We start from the raw sequence: 20,126 nt of genomic DNA on the forward strand, positions 1-20,126 counted from the left end.
ACTTGAATAACTCAGACATTATCTATTGAAACTCTAAGGGCTGTAGACAATTCTCCCTGGACGATGCATTTTTTCTAAATTGATATTCTGTGCTTAATGTTTCCCTGTGGACGCTTAGATTGTACTTGTGTATTCTATTTTATTCTTGTATAACTTTATCTATTGAGTTCTACAATTGACTCTAACTTGTTTTGGAGGTTTGGAGTTTTTATTGAAGGCCTCCCTGTTGGTTGATTTACATTTAAGTTTTGCTGCCCTCTTTTTTCCTGTAAATGGTTGATAAGTACTCTCCTCAAATCTATAATTTCCCCCTTTTCTCACTCCCTTTTTTTTCTCTTCTTTTAATCTTCTATAATTTTTTGCGGGTAGGTTAGTTTTGGTTTTCCTTTGATTTTCTTTGTATTAAGTTTTATAACTTCTGCAGAAGTTGTTCCTATTTGTAATTATGTTTTCTAGTGCATAAACTAGTTACCATTTGCTATAGTATTTATATGGAACTGTTGTTAATGACACAGATCTGGAAGTCATATTTGGGTTAATTTTTTTGGTAGAGCTAGCTGCTTTTTTTGGTAGCCGTCTAGTTTTGGGTTGAGAGGGTGGGGTGGATTTTCCAGTTCTAACATCACTCACTGTTTCTATTGCTTTCTCTTGTTACTCAGGACATGTTTATGTTTTGATTCTACGAATCTATGTTTACATATCTGCTCCCAGACTGTTATTGTACTGCTTGACTTTTTATATGCCTGCTGCCTTTTATGCATTAACAATTGATAACGGCTAGTACACTTAAATTTGTGAGCTGGAATGTAAAGGGATTGAATCATCCTGTTAAAAGAAGGAAGGTATATTCTCACATATTAAACAACTCAAAGCTGACATTGCTTTCCTTCAAGAAACTCATATTCATTGTTCTGATAACTCCCGCCTTTTGACAAAGTGGGCGGGTCAGCATTTTCATTCATCCTTTGCCTCTAAAGCTAGGGGGGTCTCCATCCTTATTAACTCAAATATTCCTTTTGAACTCCATAATAAGATATCTGATACAAATGGCCGTTTTATTATTGTTTCTGGTAAACTATGTAATACTAAAGTTGTACTAGCAAACCTGTATGCCCCCAATTTTGATTATGTTAATTTTTTTGAACGTTTTTTTTCTTCACTACCAGACTTAAACTCATACTCCCTTATACTGGGTGGTGACTTCAATTGTTGGTTAGATCCTAATTTGGATCAATCGTCCTCTGTTACTTGACCACCTACTAAATTTGCCTTAGCTATCCAATCGTTTCTCTCGAACTATGGTATCTCTGATATATGGCGTTTCCTTCATCCTACTGAGAGAGATTATTCTTTTTTTTTCACATATTCACCATACTTTTACTAGAATTGACTACTTCTTACTCGATAACCAACTCATTCCATTTGTCTGTTCTTGTGATTGTCAGAGTATACTGATTTCTGACCATGCCCCAATTACTCTCTCTTTAAACTTTCCTGGTCTCCCTCAAAGGAACAAACACTGGCGGTTTGATTCGACTTCATTATCGGATGATGATTTTCTAAAATTTATTAAGGATCAGATAACCTTTTATTTTAACACTAATACATCACCTGAAGTGTCATCCCAGATTGTCTGGGATGCCATGAAAGCATAACTGAGGGGTCAAATCATCTCCTATACAGCAAATCTTAATAGAAAGTCCTGTACAGATCGATTAGACCTCATTAACCAGATTAAAGAATTGGATCAACTGTATGTTCAAACTAAGAATCCTGAACTATACAAGAAGCGTGTAGAACTTCAAACTAAATTTAATCTCCTGTCCACTCAAACTGTCGAACGCCAACTTCTTGAAAGCAAGAGTCGCTTTTACATTCACAGTGACAAATCTGGTAAATTTCTAGCCAATCAGCTGAGGCATTCCAAAGCCAAACAACATATTACAAAGATCTGGAAGGAAAACGGAGACTTTACATCAGATCACTTAGAAATTAATGACGCATTTAAAATTTTCTATTCTCCACTTTATTCCTCTGAATCTTTGAATGACAATATCTCTGTTGATCATTTTTTAAATAATCTGAATATTCCTTCGCTTTCATCTGATTTTAAAGCCAAACTTAATGCGCCTATATCATCAGAAGAAATATCTTTTGGAATTTCTGCATTGTCCTCAGGGAAATCTCCTGGACCTGATGGGTTCCCTGTAGAATTTTATAAATCATTCTCTGCACTTCTTTCTCCTCAGTTACTCTCAGTATTATCTGACTCGTTTAATTACGGCAAATTGCCACCCTCTTTTAATGAGGCATCTATTATCCTTTTCTTTAAAAAGGATAAAGACCCAACAGAGTGTTCCTCGTGTAGGCCGCTCAATGTTGATTTGATGTTAAAATCTTGGCTAAAGTTTTGGCTTATAGATTAAAAACTGTTATTCCCTCTATTATCTCTGATGACCAAACTGGTTTTATTAAAAACCGTCTCCCTTTTTTTAACATTCGGCATTTATTTAATATTTTATATTCACCTCCAACTGGGATTCCTGAATGTGTTATTTCCCTCGAGGCAGAGAAAGCATTTGATCGTATAGAGTGGAACTACCTTTTTGCAGTTTTAGAAAAATTTGACTTCGGTCAAAGTTTTACCTCTTGGATCAAATTGCTGTATTTGTGTCCTACTGCCTCTGTTTTAACTAATTTTCAGAAATCCCAGTTATTTAACCTCAAATGTGGCACCCGTCAGGGATGCCCTTTAAGTCCCTTTCACTTTGATTTGGCTATGGAACCTTTGGCGAAAGCATTTCGAAATTGTCCTGAATTGACCGGGATTTGGAGAGGGGATGTTGAGCATAAAGTTTCTCTTTATGCTGATGACTTATTACTCTTTCTCTCAAATCCGTCTACATCCTTACCTCCAATGTTTTCACTTCTTGACCAGTTTAGCCAGTTCTCTGGCTATAAACTTAATTTACACAAGAGCGAACTTTTCTCAATTAATAAAGAAGCACAAGAATTAACATTTCGTGATCTCCCTTTTAAAGTAGTCCATAATCAATTTACCTATCTTGGTATTACAGTCACAAGGAAGTTTAAAGATCTCTTTCGTGAAAATTTTGCCAATCTTTCATATACTATAAAACAGAGTCTGGTACAATGGTCACCTCTATCTATGTCTTTGGTAGGTCGTATTAATGTTGTTAAAATGTATGTTCTCCCTAAACTTTTATACTTATTTCAATCAATCCCAATTTTTAGTCCTAAATCTTTTTTTGATTCCTTAGACTCTATTATTTTGTCATATCTGTGGAAGAATAAGCGCTCTAGAATTAATAAAGTCTATCTCCAAAAACCTAAAAAAGAGGATGGCATGGCTTTACCTAACTTTCGTTTATATTATTGGGCAGCCAATATACGTAGTGCTACCTTTTGGTCTTTTTTTCCATGGCCAACCCGAGTGCCCTAAGTGGGTGGCAATGGAGTTGAGCTCCACTGAAGAATTATCTATCTCTGCACTTCTTGGCTCTGTACTCCCTGGTAGTTTGTCCAGATTAATAGTTAATCTTCTTGTTAGACACACTTTGCGTATTTGGGCTCAGTTTAGGAAATGTTATGGTTTCCATGGTTTTTCCATCTCCAGCCCTGTCGTACATAATCACCTTTTTTTTTTACCAACTACATATGACTCAGCATTCTATGATTGGTATAGGAAGGGCATTAGACATTTTGAAGATCTTTTTGTTGATAATCACTTCACTTCTTTTCAACAGCTCTCTGCTAAGTTGAATCTGCCCAATGCTCATTTTTTTTAGATATCTCCAAATTAGACACTTTATTGTTCCTTTAATTCCTAACTTCCCTGAGATGCCTGAGAAAATTGTTATGGACTTATTTCTTTCCATTAATCCACTAGGTAAAGGTTTAATATCAATTATTCGAGATAAGTTAGCAGTCTTACAACGTGCCCCTGTGGATAAAATTAAAATGGCATGGGAGCAGTATTTATCTGATGAGACTTGGGACTTGATTCTCAAATCGGTTAATTCAACCTCTCTTTGTGCTTGCCATTGCCTTTTACAGCTTAAGATTGTTCACAGAGCCCATATGTCTAAATCTAAATTATCTCGATTTTACCCTAACATTAGTCCGCTTTGTGATAAATGCAAAAGGGGCGAGGCCTCTCTCATTCATATGTACTGGTTTTGTCCTAGCTTGGAGAAATTTTGGAAAGATGTCTTCATAACGTTATCGTATATTCTGAATCACCACCTAGAACCAAACCCTTTAACTGCTTTGTTTGTTTACTGGGGTGAGACAGATTTACATCTGAGTTTGACTAAGTGTCGAATATTATCTTTTGCCTCTCTCCTGGCTAGACATTTAATCCTCCTTAGATGGAGAGATGTTGCCCCACCCAGGCATGCTCAATGGCTTAACGATATTATGGCCTGCTTAGACCTTGAAAAAATTCATTATTCAGTTCTTAATTCAGATTTAAAGTTCCATAAGGTCTGGGGACCTTTTGTTGAGTACTTTCATAACCTTCCTCTTAACTAAGGTTTTTTCTTCGGTCCCTTGCTTTCAGCTCCTTTTTCTTTTGGTAGTAGGTATTATCTTCTGTTGCTAAGTGTATTCACAGTTTGGGGGTTTGATTGTCCTGATTTATATTCTCTATATTGTGTTGTGGTTGGTCTGGAGCTTTTTTTGTGTTGTGGGGTTTCGGGAGGATACTAAATTTACTTGTCTTCAATTTGGGTGCTTTTTCAATTATCTTTCTTTGTATCATATTGTTATTGTATGCTTATTTTTGCAGTATATCAATGTTCTTCATTTTGATCTGGGGGTTTTTTATCTGTAGTTATGTAGAAAATGTATTAAAAAACTAATAAAAAAAAATTAAAATTAAAAAAATACTTAAGTAACAATTTGCAAAAGCCAAATGAAATCTTAACCAATTAAAATATTAAGGTATCACAGTATTCAGTGTGAATCATAGCAGTGGAAGCACACTGATAACTTTACAAGAATGAATATTACATATTAATTTACCATGGGTTGCCATATAATTACATTTGCCAGATACGATGTGAGCTTCAAGGATGTTTAAACAAACACAATGGATTCCAATAAGCATTTCTAAAATAGAAATCTGCTGGCCCCCTTTATATTTCTATACAGAGGCTCTAATACTTGGTGCTTTCAGTACAGCCTTTCCGTGTTACCCAATTTTAAAAAATCAACTCTAGGCCATCAAAACTGAAACTTTACCATTGTTTAAAAGGAAATAAAACTAAGGTGCAAGGATGAGACCTCCCAAAACAAAGGCATGAAGTTCTCACTAAAAGGGAAGCTCTACTCCAGTAACATAAGCAATGAGCCTCATTCTTTTTTGAAGTGGACTGCAGAAGGAATATAACACTCAAAATTATGCACAACATATCTCAGAACAATGAAACAAATGAAATCACCAAATGGAAAGTTTCACTCTCACAAATAAACTCATGTTAAAAAGATGGGAGAGGGGGTGTTAAGAGGTACTGAAGTAATTTAAAAAACATTCAATGTGGAACTTGCTACATGCACTTTAAACAGCATAATGAAAATAAATCAAGAAACTGAAGTTTCTTTTTGTAATCCCTTCATTTCCCCAAGCCTATATTGCCAACTTATTGCTGACGTTAACTTTTATTTGCATAATTTCCAAACATCAATCTTCACATGTCCTTCATGCCAATTTTGACTTAAATCTGCATAATGAAAAAGTTCTTTGTGTCGATAAATGACTAGAAACACAAATCTAATGCAGTTTAACAGAGAGTTTAACAGAGTTTAACAGAGTTTCAGCTAGTTTAACAGAGAGAACAAAATTAAAATTGTGAAGTGAAATTGCATTAGTTTTGCCTCAACTGTCAATAATACTACATGTAGTCAGGACCAAGACAAGCACAGCAGTAATAGTGAATAATCAAGTTCTAGATTTTGATGGACAACTGTGTACCTTATTATTCTGACTTAAAATGTTAATTATTGAATGATGGATGTTGAAAAGTGAAAGCTTAAATCAGAGATTCCCTTAAACTCTACCCATGACATTTTTTTCTATAAATATCACCTACTATAGCCTAAAACGCTGACTGTGACCCATGGATTGCAGTGTGCATCACTGCCCTCCTTTCCCTATTGTCTTTTAGCTAATTACTCAATGAATCAAGATTATGCCTTTATTACCACAAACATTGTCACATGCACTTCCTTAACACTTAAATCAGGAAGCAGTTGGGTAAGTGTTCCTCTGGCAGTTTTTTCCAATGCTTTTATCCTTCACATAATATGCTCACTAGAACTAAAGCTTCCGTCAAGGTTCTACTTGGTTTAAAATAGTTTTGTTCCTTTTCAACTTCACTCTGTAATCAATCCTAATGCATTGCTTGCTTCAGTTTTAAAATTGGTTTCTTAGCTAGTGTTGTAGATTTCCAGCATCCAGCAATTGGTACACCTGGGCCCTTGTTGCTGTACCCTATTCATTTTCTAAAGTTCGCCACCTCACACCTGACTATATTCACACGTCACCCCTAATCTGCAATTTCCTGAATTTTCTCAATATTACTTATACCACTCTATCACCTACTTAAAAATTCAACAGTACAAATTTTTGGTCCAAGATAGATGATACATGATCAAAGCTCTTTCAGGAAATGAAATATACAATGGCTATGAAACTATCCCATCTATCATTTTTGTTCTTTCTGCAAATAATTTATTAAATATAACACAAATTTCTTTTTGGGATCTGTGACAATTATCTAATTTTCAGTTGTATATGCTTTCTGGTACATCTTTGGAAAAGGATTCAATTGATACCTGCTATCTCTCTCCCTGATTACTTTTAGTTCAGATTTGTGCACTGGTTTAAACAGAAAATACATTGAAATTGACCAGTCCCGATTCACTATTGGGTATGCTCTATCTAAAAGCTTATGCAATAATTCAAATCGCAAAAGCACTTCAAAGCCAAATTTTCAAAACAGACCCAGAATTCAAGATACAACAAAAAGAAAATACATAAATTCAAATCTGAAACCAAGCACTAAATATTCAAAATGCTGGAGGAACTCAGCAAGTTAAGCAGCATCTATGGAGGAAAATAAACAGTCAACATTTCGGGTCAAGTCCCTTCATCAGGGATGTTGGCCTGAAATGTTGACGGTTTTATTCCAGCATATTGCATGTGTTATTCAAGATGTCCAAGCATCAGCAGAATCTCTGATGATTAAATATTCAAGCCAGCAAAATGAATAACAATAAACTTCCTGCGTAAAATATACGCTAGAAGCAAATTAACAAAATGGTGATCTTACTTCACAATTATGCTAGTACCACTAACTGGTAGATTTGGTGCTTGTCCTCACATCCAATGAACAGATTCAGACCTATAATCGTTCATGAATATATTCATGATGCAAGCAAAATTCTTTATAGATTTGCCAACTGCTTCTTAAGAACCATGTGTTCAGATTCACTGCCAACTGTTCAGACAGCAGCTTCAATTTAAACTTCCCAAACTTCTTCACTCCATTTATTTCAAATGCAAGTCTGCAACCACTTATTTGGTTGTTTGCCCTCCCAAAGCACTTATGCACCAGTCCTACTGAACATCTCACATGGATGACTGAAACAAATCAATGAGAGGCCTTACCTATTTTAATGAAACGACAAGGGAACATCTGATCATCAATTTTGTGCTTCAATGTGAAAGTCTCCTTGTTGTAATCATTCTTTAAACCACTGAATTAGAAGCAGATTGAGATGTGAATGGATTGACTTTTCTTATTGAAATTGAAACAAAACACAGCATGTAATGTCATCAAAATTAAAAGTTTTCCGCCTGATATTCATACCATTATGGGTGGCAGGGAAACAAAGAAAGATCTTGACCCAAAGCACTAACTCCAGAATCCAAATATTTGTTCCTTCTATTTCATTAAAATCATTACAGGTAAAAGTAATTATTCTTTCCCCCAATCAGGACCCACATCTATGTGCAAAATGTTATTTCAGGTTCAAGTCTCATTGCAGTTCCTTGGTATTTTTAGTTTTACAGCCCCAACCAACTCCCTTCAAAGACAAAATGTTTTAATTTTTTTAATTGAGATACAGACCTTCCCGCCCTTCGAGCCACGTTGCCCAGCAATACCCTGGTTTAACTCTGGCCTAATCACAGGACAACTTACAATGACCAATTAACCTACCAACCAGTAGGTCGGACTGTGGGAGAAAAATGGAGCACCCACAGGAAGCACACAAGATTACCGGGAAAACGTATAATCTCCTTAAAGTCAGTGGCAGGAATTGAACCCGAGTCGCCTGTACTGTAAAGCATTTCGCTAGCCACTATAATACTATAACTATCCAAGAAATGCTTTTTGCTTAGTATCTTGAACCCTTAAATTACACCCTGTTCAAGTGCTATCATAAAAGCGCATGGCCATGTGCTTCTTTGAAAGGACCAAATAAATCATAACAATTTGCCTCTTCTTTACCCAATGCCAGCAAATTGGTTGTTTTCAAAAAAATACCCAATTTCACTTTTAAAATGTTAGTATTATGTTTGCTTGCACCATGCTGTTAGGTAGTACCCTGGCACATTTTGCCGTGTAAGGGGGGAAAGAGACCTTTATTTTCCCTCTGGGATTTGTGCCAATTTTAAATTTGTGTCATGAGGTTTCCACTTTTTCTGCCAGAAGAAAATTTCATTCTCAACTGTTTTAAAATTCTGTCACTTATCAACAAATTGCCAAGATTGCAACCCAAGCCTCTCACTACCAATGGATGAATGACTTTTCTCTATTTCTATAACTTGTAGTTTTTTCTTATTTTAATCTAGCACATTTTGGTTTGATTTTGGAGTGTTTGCAATTTCTTTTAGTCCTCCTGCCGAAAACATCAGTTTATTGGCATAGATCTTTACTACAAACACTATTACTTATATTGGCATAATGCAGCACATTCTTCTGCACAAATCAATGGTCAACAACTAAATATGGTGTCATCTTTCATGTCATGCACAAGGTACAGGATTCAACCGTGGACCTCGAGTGTTCTAACCAGTGGAAAATGGAGCTACAACTCCAAATTTTAGACATGCTGCTGAAAAAAATCCTCTTCAGCACGGGATGTCCACCTCATCTGATTAAGCCAAATGTCCTAATGAGAAGATGATTTAGTTGTAGAAGGAATATTTCAGAATCAGGTTTATTATCACTGACATGTTGCAAAATGTGTTGTTTTGTAGCAACAGTACAATCCAGGATGTGAAAAGTTACTACAAATTGCAATGATAAAAAAATGGAAAAGAGTAAGTGAGGGCTCATGGACCATTTAGAAATCTGCCGGCAGAGGAAAGAAGCTGTTCCTAAAACAGAGTTTGTCTTCACACTCCTGTACCTCCTTCCTCATTGTAATAATAAGAAGGCATGTCCCAATTGGCGAAGGATACTGTCTTCTTTGAAGTAGTTATGGTCTTATTGTCCTCCACGGTGGGGAAGCTTGTGCTCATAATGAAGTTGACTGAGTTTTTACAACCCTCTGTAGCATTTTTCAAACCTGTGTACAGGCACCTCCAGACCAGGCAGTGATGCAACTAGTCAGAATGCTCTCCATGACACATCTGTAGAATTTTTAAGTTAAGTTTTTATGTATTCTCCTCTGTTACGTACTCTTCAACACCAATTATTCTTTCACAAGTTAAGCAACTGAGCCAAGGGTTTTCTTCCCCAACACTAGTCAACAGTCATCCATGTCACAGGGCTACACAGTAAAATTGCCATTAAATGGCTAGAGTTTCAAGTTTCCTTGTAGCTTTACTGCTCCTTTGTCCTGTAGTTACTCATACCAATTAACATTCAGGTTTTCTGTTCTGATATCAGTTTTGCTTTACTCAACATTTCTTTTCCATTAGTCCTCAGGTTAACAGATTAATTTAGTTTCCTCACTCAGTGGGCAGAAGCTTTTGGATGTATCACCAATACTGCCTATCACTGCTCTGCTCACTGTACACCAATGACTGTTTGGTAAGTACAGTTCCAATACCATATGCAAGTTTGCTGATGACACCACTGTTATGGGAGTGATGAATCAGCATACGGAGGGCACTTGAAAATTTGGCTCAGTGCTGTAATAAAAAAATCTCACACTCAATGTCAATAAGACCATAACATCTTCAAGGAACTGACTGTAAACTTCAGGGGAGGGAAAAACATAGGTCCATGCAATCATCAGAAGATCAGAGATGAAGAGGTTCAGTAACTTCAAATTCCTAGGAGTCACTATCTCAGGAGGACCTGTCCAGAACCCATCATATGAATATAATTGCAAAGAAAGCACGACAGCACCTCTACTTCCTCAGGAGTCTGTGGAGATTCAGTATGTCATCAAAAACCTTGACAAACTTCAATAGGCGTGAAGTGGAAAGTGTGCTGACTAGCTGCATTACAGCCTAGTAGCAGAATATCAATGCCTTTGAGCAGAAAATACTACCAAAGGTAGTGGATTCAGCCCAACACATCATAGGTAAAGCCCTCCCAACCGTTGAGCAGATCCACATGAAATGTTGCGTAAAAAATCAGCATCCATTATCAAAGATCCTCACCACCCAGGCCACGCTCTTCTCTCACTAGCACCAGGTTCAAGAACTATTACTATCCTCCATCAGGCTCTTGAACAAAAGGGAAATAACCACACTCATTTAAGGACTCTCATTTTGTCTCATGATTTATTGCTATTTAATGATTATCTGCACTTGCACAGCCAGCTTACAGATCCTGGTTAGTTATTATTTATACTTACTGTTCTGTAGATTTACAAAGTGTTCCTTGAGAAAAAATCTCAGGGTTGTATGCGGTGGCATGTACTAACTCAGGTAATAAATTTTACTTTGAACTTTGATTTCACATTCACACCCAAATTATTTGTCACTTGTGAATTGTTAGTGAGATGGATGAAGTACTGTATATTTGGATTCATTTCAAATAGACTTATAATTTTTAGTAGTATTTTTAAACCTCTTAAGTTGTCTACAAATTTCTCTACCCTGCTTAGCTTTGCATATGCATTTGGAATACACACAATTATGGATATCATTCCAAACACATTTTGCCAAGATACCTGAGCACTTCAGAAGTTTAAACTTGAGCAACCCTAGGAATGTTCAACTTCCTCACTATACCTCAATTTCTATTCAGTATTTACCAATATAGAAATTTCCACTCCCAGACCCGTCATTAATTTCCAGTTGTCGCAGGCAAACGTGCAAATTAAGGATTGCCTAGCAACTGGTTCACAGTTGCCCTTTTAAACCATTGTTCCGCAATTTTTCCTTTCAAACATTCACTTATTGGAAGATGCAACAAAAAACATTTGAGTCAATTCAAGACAGCTTAACACTTAGGAAAACTTCTCTCCATCCTATAAAAACATGACCAATTCCTTTCTTGGAAAAATACAAAAGTAAAAAAGCTTTTATTTGCATATAAAAACCATGTTCATAAAAACAAGATGTCCATTATAATCTTCATTCACAATTAGGTATAAATTGTAGAATTTTGGAAACACCAATGGCCTTGAACGAGAAATCCTACAAAACGTAGTCAATATGGTCCAATTCATCAAAGGTAACGCCCTCCCCACACTGAGCACATCTACAAGAAACACTGTCACAGGAAAGCAGCATCCATCATCAGCGACTCCCCAGCACCCAGGTAAGGCTCTCTTCTCACTGCTGCCAACAAAGTGGTGGTACAAGAGCCTCAGAACCCACATCACCAGATTTAGGAATAGTTACTACTCCTCAACCATCATGCTCTTGAATCAAAGGGGATAACTTCACTAAACTTCAATTGCCCCATCAATGAAACATTTCCTCAACCAATGGATTCACTTTCAAGGACTCTTCATCTCAAGTTCTCGATATTTATTGCTTATTTATTTATTATTATTACTTTCTTTTTGCATTTATACAGTTTGTTATCTTCTGCACTCTAGTTAAATGCCCAAGTTGGATGGTCTTTCATTGATCCTGTTATGGTTATTATTCGAGAGACTTACTGAGTATGCCAGCAAGAAAATAAATCTCAGGGTTGTATATAGTGGTGTATTTGCACTTTGATAACAAATTTACTTTAAACTTTGAAATTGCATAGACAATTAGCTTTGGGTAACTCAGTCTAAATTTAAATATTACATCTCAAATAGCAAGATGTTGTTCAATAAATTATTTCAACCTGTTTCAACACAATACAGAAATTCCCCTCATGAAAATACAAATTAAAAGGAACACCAAAAAGTTGGTACTGGCAGAATGAAACAGGGCGACGGAGCTGTGGTCTTTGCAGAAATCACAATGATACAAGAGCATTACACTCAAAATCTTAACTGGACCTTCAGATCACAACCAATCCATAAAGCAGAATGGAAAAACTCATGACTAGAGATTTATTAAAGATCAAGATGGAAGCCAGCAACAGCCACTCTACTGCAAATCACTGATCAATATTACTTGCCTTGACAATAGTTCAGTCATGTTTTCTTCACTCATTCCCCCATAAACTTTGAACTTCTTTAGGTTACAAACATGAGTCTTTTCATATTTTCCAAAGGTAATACTCTGGACTATGGCTGGTCTCTCAAGTTTTAGAATCAAGTACTAGAGGAAAAGAATCAAAAGTAATTCAAAAAGAGAGCAGTAATATTCTTTGAGAGCACTATTGCAATATTATCGTAGAGACAAACCTAACTTGTTAACAGTGGTACAGAGAAAAGGTCAATTTTACAACCAGAGAAAAAAAAATAGGATAATCATTGTCATTTTAGGAACTAACATGCCACTTCTCTTAAACAAACAACAAAACTAGTGGCAATCCAAGTTTTCTTGGATACAGCACAAAGAATGTCTTAATGGAATGTTTAAGGAATGCATTAGCTTAAGTATCTGATGGCTGTTGACTGAACTCAAATTAACAAATGCCACACTTGTCAAAGTTCAAGATTTAAGCTTTTAAGAATGAAGATGCACAGCAATCCACGGCAATTAAGCCGGCTATACTCTGAACAGGTCTATAAGCAGTTATAAATAATGATTCTGAGCTCATTTAAATGAGCCCAGGCAGCAATAAACACAACCGCGCCATTGGAAGAATCTATAATTTATTATTACAATGGGATAAGCACCCTTTCTTTAAGATTAAAGAAGTTTGGGAAAAGGAACTTAATTTGACTTTTATAGCGGAGGACTGGATGTGGTTCTTGAAGTTGGTTAACTCTTCTTCAATTTGTGCTAGCCATTCATTGATTTAATTTAAAATTGTACATCATTATTATCTGACGAAGGAGAGTCTAATCTTCCCTAATGTTGATAGTTATTGTGATAGATAAAAAACTGAGACAGCCCAAGAGTTATATGGACAATTTCATGGGAACATCGTATAGACCTATTTTTTTAAAAAAAGAAAAGAATTAGGCCTTAGACAGTTTGCTAGTGTTGTGTTTTTAAGAACTATTTTCCATTAAACATACTGCAGTATGGGGGGGGGTTGGGGTGAAGGCAGATGGGATGGAAATAAGGACACATTCCTAGTTTAAATTGTCATCAAAAAAGTTGGGATTTTAAAGTGAACCCTATGGTGCTCTTCCTTTCACTACACTGTCAAAATTAAGTAAACAGTACACACATTTTATCTCATTTGCACACTTACATTAAACTATATAAAACAGGACAAAAAGAAAAATCTGCCCATTCATAACTCCCAAAATGTCAAACTAAGTTCAGTCAACAAGCAAAGCTATGCATGTTACCAGAAACATTTCTCCACAGCATACCCATACTGATTTTTTTTTAAACTGCAAATCACATTTTCTAATAAAAAGGTGAAACAGACATGAAGTATTAACTGAGGGAAAGCACTCCACACAGAACACCGAACAAAAACATCTTCAAAAACTATTATCTTTGGTACTCTACATTATAGATTATAAAGTAAATATTTCAAATTAAGAATGAAATAATTTCTTCAATTTCACACTTACTTGGCTATTGAATATAGTTAATATACCAACAGGTTTTTCATAAACTTCCAACCAAATGGCAAAAAGTCAGTAACTTCAGTTAACAGCAGACATGCTGGCAAAACACAACTCTTCTCAAAATGTTATTCACTGCTCTTATTTTGTTTGCAGCGAATTAATACTTGCATATGTTCCCATTTGTACTTGCAAAGCACTTCCCCTTTCCAAAATAAAAGTCTGTGCCTCCAAATGCAATTGATTTGTGAAAAGTATCAATTGTGATAATTGCATCAAGTTTCTGAATGAATACTTTAAATAGTTCAGAATAATTAAGCAGAATTTAAGGAAATGAACATACACAGTCTTTGTTCTAATGAACATACAAGTCAGAAGATCAGCTTGAGGAACAAATTAAAATCTGAGATGTGAACATTAATTCAGTTTAAGAAGCTAGAGATGGACAGAAAGAAACAGGGCTCAAAGAAAACAGCTTGTTCTTCCATGTTTAATTGAAAAAAAATGCAGCTAATATAACAGCAGAGAAGTCAAGGGAGGCTTCAGATTGCACCAGTCGAGACTGCAGTCATATCTTAAATGAAATATACATAAACCCATCTCTCCAATCAAAGTGCATCACATACAGCAGCTTTGGGGCCACCCTGGAAATTCTAATGAAGCACCATTTATCTAAACAAAATCGTCACTTACTTTCCCCTTCCACCTCACCTCCAAGCAGACCTCAGGTTCCACCTGTTTTTTGGAAGAGTGAATCTATAACTTCTCAGTTAAATGGTCAAAACTAATTACAATAAGATACTTTAAAAACATGGAGACCAATTTATTATCCAAATACCTGCAAAATGGATATATAAATAACTTATCAGCACAGAAGAAATATTTTCAAATACTTCACTGCCTGCAGAAATTCACTTGTTAAAACTTTCGGTTGAAACTGTTAAACCCATCTTCCAACGCTAAATTTTGCTTTTGTCAACCGCAACACTGTGTTCAAATTGGGATGACTCGGCATTTACAAAGACCAAAGTTCCACGGCTCAAGCCCCATTCTTCACAGGCCTTCAATTTATATAGTCAAAGAATTTTCTCCTAGGGGTATTTTCAAGTTTAAAGATGGTTTTAATGAAGTAATCACAATATCTAGAAGTGTTGTACAAATTAGCTCGACAAGGTTAAGAGGTTCAGAAATATAATAATCAAAGATGCAATCGGGAAGGGATTCAGTTTAGACAGCAATAAATGGGCACATTAAAACCCTGAAATCAAGTTCTAGCTGCACTAACTCAACTGAGCTGAATCACAAAGTAATTAGCCCCTCATCTCAAGACACACAATATATTAATGAAGTCTGTCAATTATCAATGCATGAAAGGACTGATGCAGCAAGGCAAACCCGAGAAGGGGTATGGATCATTTCACCTGGGGTGGGTAGTTGCTTTCAGATGACCATCTTGAAGATTGATCATTAGGTTTATCCACCAAAATATTCCTAAAAAAAAAAGAAAACAACATATTAGCTCATCCACAACTCCTTTTCCATAATCAGCATTACGTGCTGCTGCGCAATCTTGCCTGATTACACAAAATAAACATCTCTATCAGTTCACTGCTTGAATCATTTCTAACATAGAGACATCTACACTGTTTAACCTGAACTGGAACCTTATGAGAACATCATGTGGGGAGGGAGGGCTTTTGAAACACCTCTCCTCTGCACACAAGACCCCATTGGCCAAGTTGGAACAAGCACAAGAAAGTCTGCAGATGCTGGGAATCCCAAGCAACGGACAGAAAAGGCTGGAGGAACTCAGCAAGTCAGGCAGCATCTATGCAAAAGAATAAATAGTTGGCGTTTCAAACCAAGACCCACAAAGAGTCTCAGACAGACAGACATACTTTATTGATCCCAAGGGAAATTGGGTTTCGTTACAGTTGCACCAACCAAGAATAGTGAAGAAATATAGCAATATAAAACCATAAATAATTAAATAATAAGTTAATCATGCCAAGTGGAAATAAGTCCAGGACCAGCCTATTGGCTCAGGGTGTCTGACACTCCGAGGGAGGAGTTGTAAAGTTTGATGGCCACAGGTAGGAATGACTTCCTATGATGCTCCATGTTACATCTCAGTGGAATGAGTCTCTGGCTGAATGTACTCCTGTGCCTAACCAGTACATTATGGAGTGGATGGGAGACATTGTCCAAGATGGCATGCAATTTGGACAGCATCCTCTTTTCAGACACCACCATCAGAGAGTCCAGTTCTACCCCCGTTGTCAACTTTTTATCATTTTCCAAAGAAGCTGCCTGACTTGCTGAGCTCCTCCAGCATTTTCTGTGTGAAGCTGGAGCACTCAACATGTTACTGAATAAGAAACAAATACTGCAAAGTAAATTCAGAAATCAGTTTGCAAAATACAATGTTATAGCAACTCGCCGATTCTAATGCCACGGCAGATATCACAGAAATAATACTAATGCATGCTCTTTGAATTAAGCTAGAAATGATTTCACAAGATTACTGTTGTACAAGATGGCCAAAAATTAGGCAAAATTCATTAAACAAAAAAAAATAAAGGAAATTATCCATACCTTTCTTTCCTATGCTATCCTCATATGAGATATTATAGTAGGAAGTTAGATTGGTAAGATTTCAAAAACCAACAGAAGGCAACTAAAAAAGTCATTAAGGTAAAGATGGAATACAAAAGTACCTAGCTAATAATATTAAAGTTTCTTCAGATACAGTGCCTAAAAAGTATTCACCCCCTTGTAAGTTTTCATGCTTTGTTTTACAACATTGAATCACAGTGGATTTAATCTAGCTTTTTTTTACACTGATCAACAGAAAAATACTCTTTTGTGTCAAACTGAAAACATCTCTACAAAGCGATGTAAATCAATTCAAAATATAAAACACAAAATAATTGATTGCATAAGTATTCCACCCTTTAATATGACACACCAAATCATCACTGATGTAGCCAACTGGTTCTAGAAGTCACATAATTCATTAAACAAAGATCACCTATGTGCAGACAAGGTGTTTCAATTGATTATAGTAAAAGTACACCTGTATCTGGAAGGCACAACTGCTGGTGAGTCAGTATCCTGGCAAAAAATGCACAAGACGACAAAATAACACTCCAAGCAACTCTACAAAAGGTTATTGAAAAGTTCAAGTCAGGAAATGGATACAAGAAAATTTCCAAGTTACTGAATATTGCTTAGAGTACAATTATGTCTATCATCAAGAAATGGAAAGAATATGGCACGGCTGTAAATCTGCCATGAGCAGGCTGTCCTCAAAAACTGAGTGGCTGAGCAAAAAAGGGACTAGTGAGGGAGGCAAGAGATCTTTGACAACCCTGGAGGAGTTACAAGCATTAATGGCTGAGATGGGAGAGACTGTGCATACAACTGTTGCCCAGGTGCGAATCACAGCTTTATGGGAGAGCAGCAAAGAGAAAGAGAAAGACACTGTTGAAAAAAACTCACATGAAGTCTTGGCTAGAATGTGCCAGAAAGCATGTGGGAGACTCTAAAGTCAGTTGGAAGAAGGGTCTAAGGTCTGATGAACCCAAAACTGAACTTTATCGCCATTAGGCTATACATTATATTTGGCATAAGACAAACACCGTACATCATCAAAAACACACCATCCCTAACATGAAGCATGGTGGTGGCTGCATGATGCTCGGTGGTGGCTGCATGATGCTCTGGAGATGTTTCACTGCAGCAAGCCCTGGAAGGCTTGTGAAGGTGGAGGGTAAAATGAATGCAGCAAACACAGGGAAAACATGATGCAGTCTGCAACAGAACTGCAACTTGGGAGATTCATTTTCTGGCAAGACAATGATAAGCATAAAGCCAAAGCTACACAGGAATGGCTTAAAAACAACAAAGTTAATGTCCTGGAGTGGCCAAGTCCAAGTCCAGACGTCATTCCATTTGAGAACTTGTGGCTGGACTTGAAAAGAGCTGTTCACTCACAATCCCCATGCAATCTGACAATATCCACACAGACTCAAGGTTATAACTGCTGTCAAAGGTGCAGCTACTAACTACTGACTTGAAAGGGATGAGTAATTATGCAATCAATAATTTTGTGTTTAATAATTGCAATAAATTTAGATCAATTTGTAGAAATTTCATTTCACTTTGACACAAAAGAGTCCTTTCTGTTGATTAGTGTCAAAAACGCCAAATTAAATCCACTATGATTCAATGTTTTAAAACTATGAAACACAAACTTCGGGGGGGGGGGTGTGGGTGAATAGTTTTTATAGGCATTGCATACAAAGTGTAAAAGAGAGACAAAAGTGGATATTTATGCTGGAGACATAGTAATGAGCAACAATGAAATGGCAAAGTAAGTATCTTGCATCAGCCTTCATGGTGGAAGACACTAGCAGTATGGTGGAAGTTCCAGGTATCCAATTCTGCTCCTATATCTTATGGTCTAAAATTACCCTAATTCCAAGGTTACTGCAAACCTCACACGTGCCTCCAAAACTGCAGGAGGGCAACATGCAAATCTGGCTGCAACATCAGAGAATAAGCTTAAATTTAAATTCCTTTGTGACCTAGAATTCATGTAATGATGTACATAACACAATCATTGACTTCTGAGAGAAAAAATAAGATTAGCCTAATGCCTATTCAAATTGCCAAGTGCAGCAGAAAGATCATCAAAGAAAGAGTAAAAACTCAACAGGATATTGAACATCTCCCAGCAGTAGCACAGAAGAGTTACCTGTAATTCACCAAAATATCAAGATGCACACCACTAATCAAAGTAAAATGGCTCCTACCACCAGTCATTCGTCAAGAGTAACAATGCCATTTTGTTTGCAAGGAAACAAATTTCTCAGCTTTATTCATGTCAAGTGAATGGTTCATTAATTCATTGGTTGTAACAAACTATAACAATTCACTATCAATTGATCCTCAGCAGTCTGTACACTACACTTATTTTCTGCAAAAGCAATGTTAGTTTTGGATCAGGAGCCCCTGGTTTAGAATCAACAATTTGGAATACATCTGCAGCTTGCTACCACCCACACTGGAGGCCCTACAATTTGCCTACCGACACAACCAATCGACAGATGCCACATTAGCCACAGCTCTACATACCATCCTTGCACACCTGGAGAAGATTCTTATGTGAGAATGCTGTTCATCAACATCAATGGAGCTGCGGTTAAGAGGATAAACAGCTTTAAGTTCCTCGGCATAAATATCACCGAGGATCTCACGTGGTCTGCACATACCGGCTGTGTGGTAAAAAAGGTACAACAGTGCCTCTTTCACATCAGATAGTTGAAAAGGCTTGGTATGAGCCCCCAAATCCTAAGAACTTTCTGCAGGGGCACAATGGGTTGTATCACTGCCTGGTATGGGAACTGTACATCACTCTCTGCAGAGTCCTGCGATTGAGGGGTGCGGGCAACCCAGCGCAACTGTAGATGTGAACTTCCCACTATTCAGGACATTTACAAAGACAGCTGTGTAAAAAGGGCCCGAAGGATCACTGGAGACCCAAGTCACCCCAATCACAAACTGTTCCAGCTGCTACCATCTGGGAAATGGTACTGCAGCATAAAAGCCAGAACCAATAGGCTCCGGGACAGCTTCTTCTACCAGGACATCAAACTACTTAATTCATGCAGACACAACTGTATTTCTATGCTATATTGACTATCCTGTTGTACATTATTTATTATAAATTAGTATGAATTGCACATTTAGACAGAGATGTAACAAAGATTTTTACTCCTCATGTAAGGATGTAAGTAATAGTCAATTCAATTTTGTAACAGTAAGATGCATATATCTTCGTAAGACCATAACATAAGGAGCAGAATTCAGTTTTTAGCCCCATCAGGTCTGCTCCACCATGGAAGATTTATTCTCTCTCCTCAACTCCATTCTCTTGCTTTCTCCCTGTAACAAATGAAGAACCCATCAACCACCACTTTAAAAATATCAAATGACTCCGCTTCCACATCAGTCTATGGCAATAAATTCCACAAAATCACCATCTTTTGACT

The 20,126-nt window shown here is 36.8% G+C and overlaps 1 protein-coding gene across 4 annotated transcripts in view; it reads right to left on the reverse strand.

Annotated features, from left to right (window-relative positions):
• Positions 1-20,126, reverse strand: part of mkln1 (muskelin 1, intracellular mediator containing kelch motifs) — a 149,417-nt gene that overhangs the window by 98,465 nt on the left and 30,826 nt on the right. For 2 of the 4 annotated variants that reach the window (XM_059987088.1, XM_059987087.1), the window contains exons 2-5: positions 15,492-15,561; positions 14,764-14,805; positions 12,555-12,697; positions 7,694-7,782 (exon numbers count right to left, since the gene is read on the reverse strand). In XM_059987088.1, the coding sequence (XP_059843071.1) occupies positions 7,694-7,782; positions 12,555-12,697; positions 14,764-14,805; positions 15,492-15,561 (344 nt within the window). The remainder of the gene's footprint in view (positions 1-7,693; positions 7,783-12,554; positions 12,698-14,763; positions 14,806-15,491; positions 15,562-20,126) is intronic. The other 2 variants (XM_059987089.1, XM_059987090.1) reach the window with 2 other exon arrangements.

The sequence above is a fragment of the Hypanus sabinus genome, chromosome 13 (genome assembly GCF_030144855.1).
Source record: "Hypanus sabinus isolate sHypSab1 chromosome 13, sHypSab1.hap1, whole genome shotgun sequence".
NCBI classification, from domain to species: domain Eukaryota; kingdom Metazoa; phylum Chordata; class Chondrichthyes; order Myliobatiformes; family Dasyatidae; genus Hypanus; species Hypanus sabinus.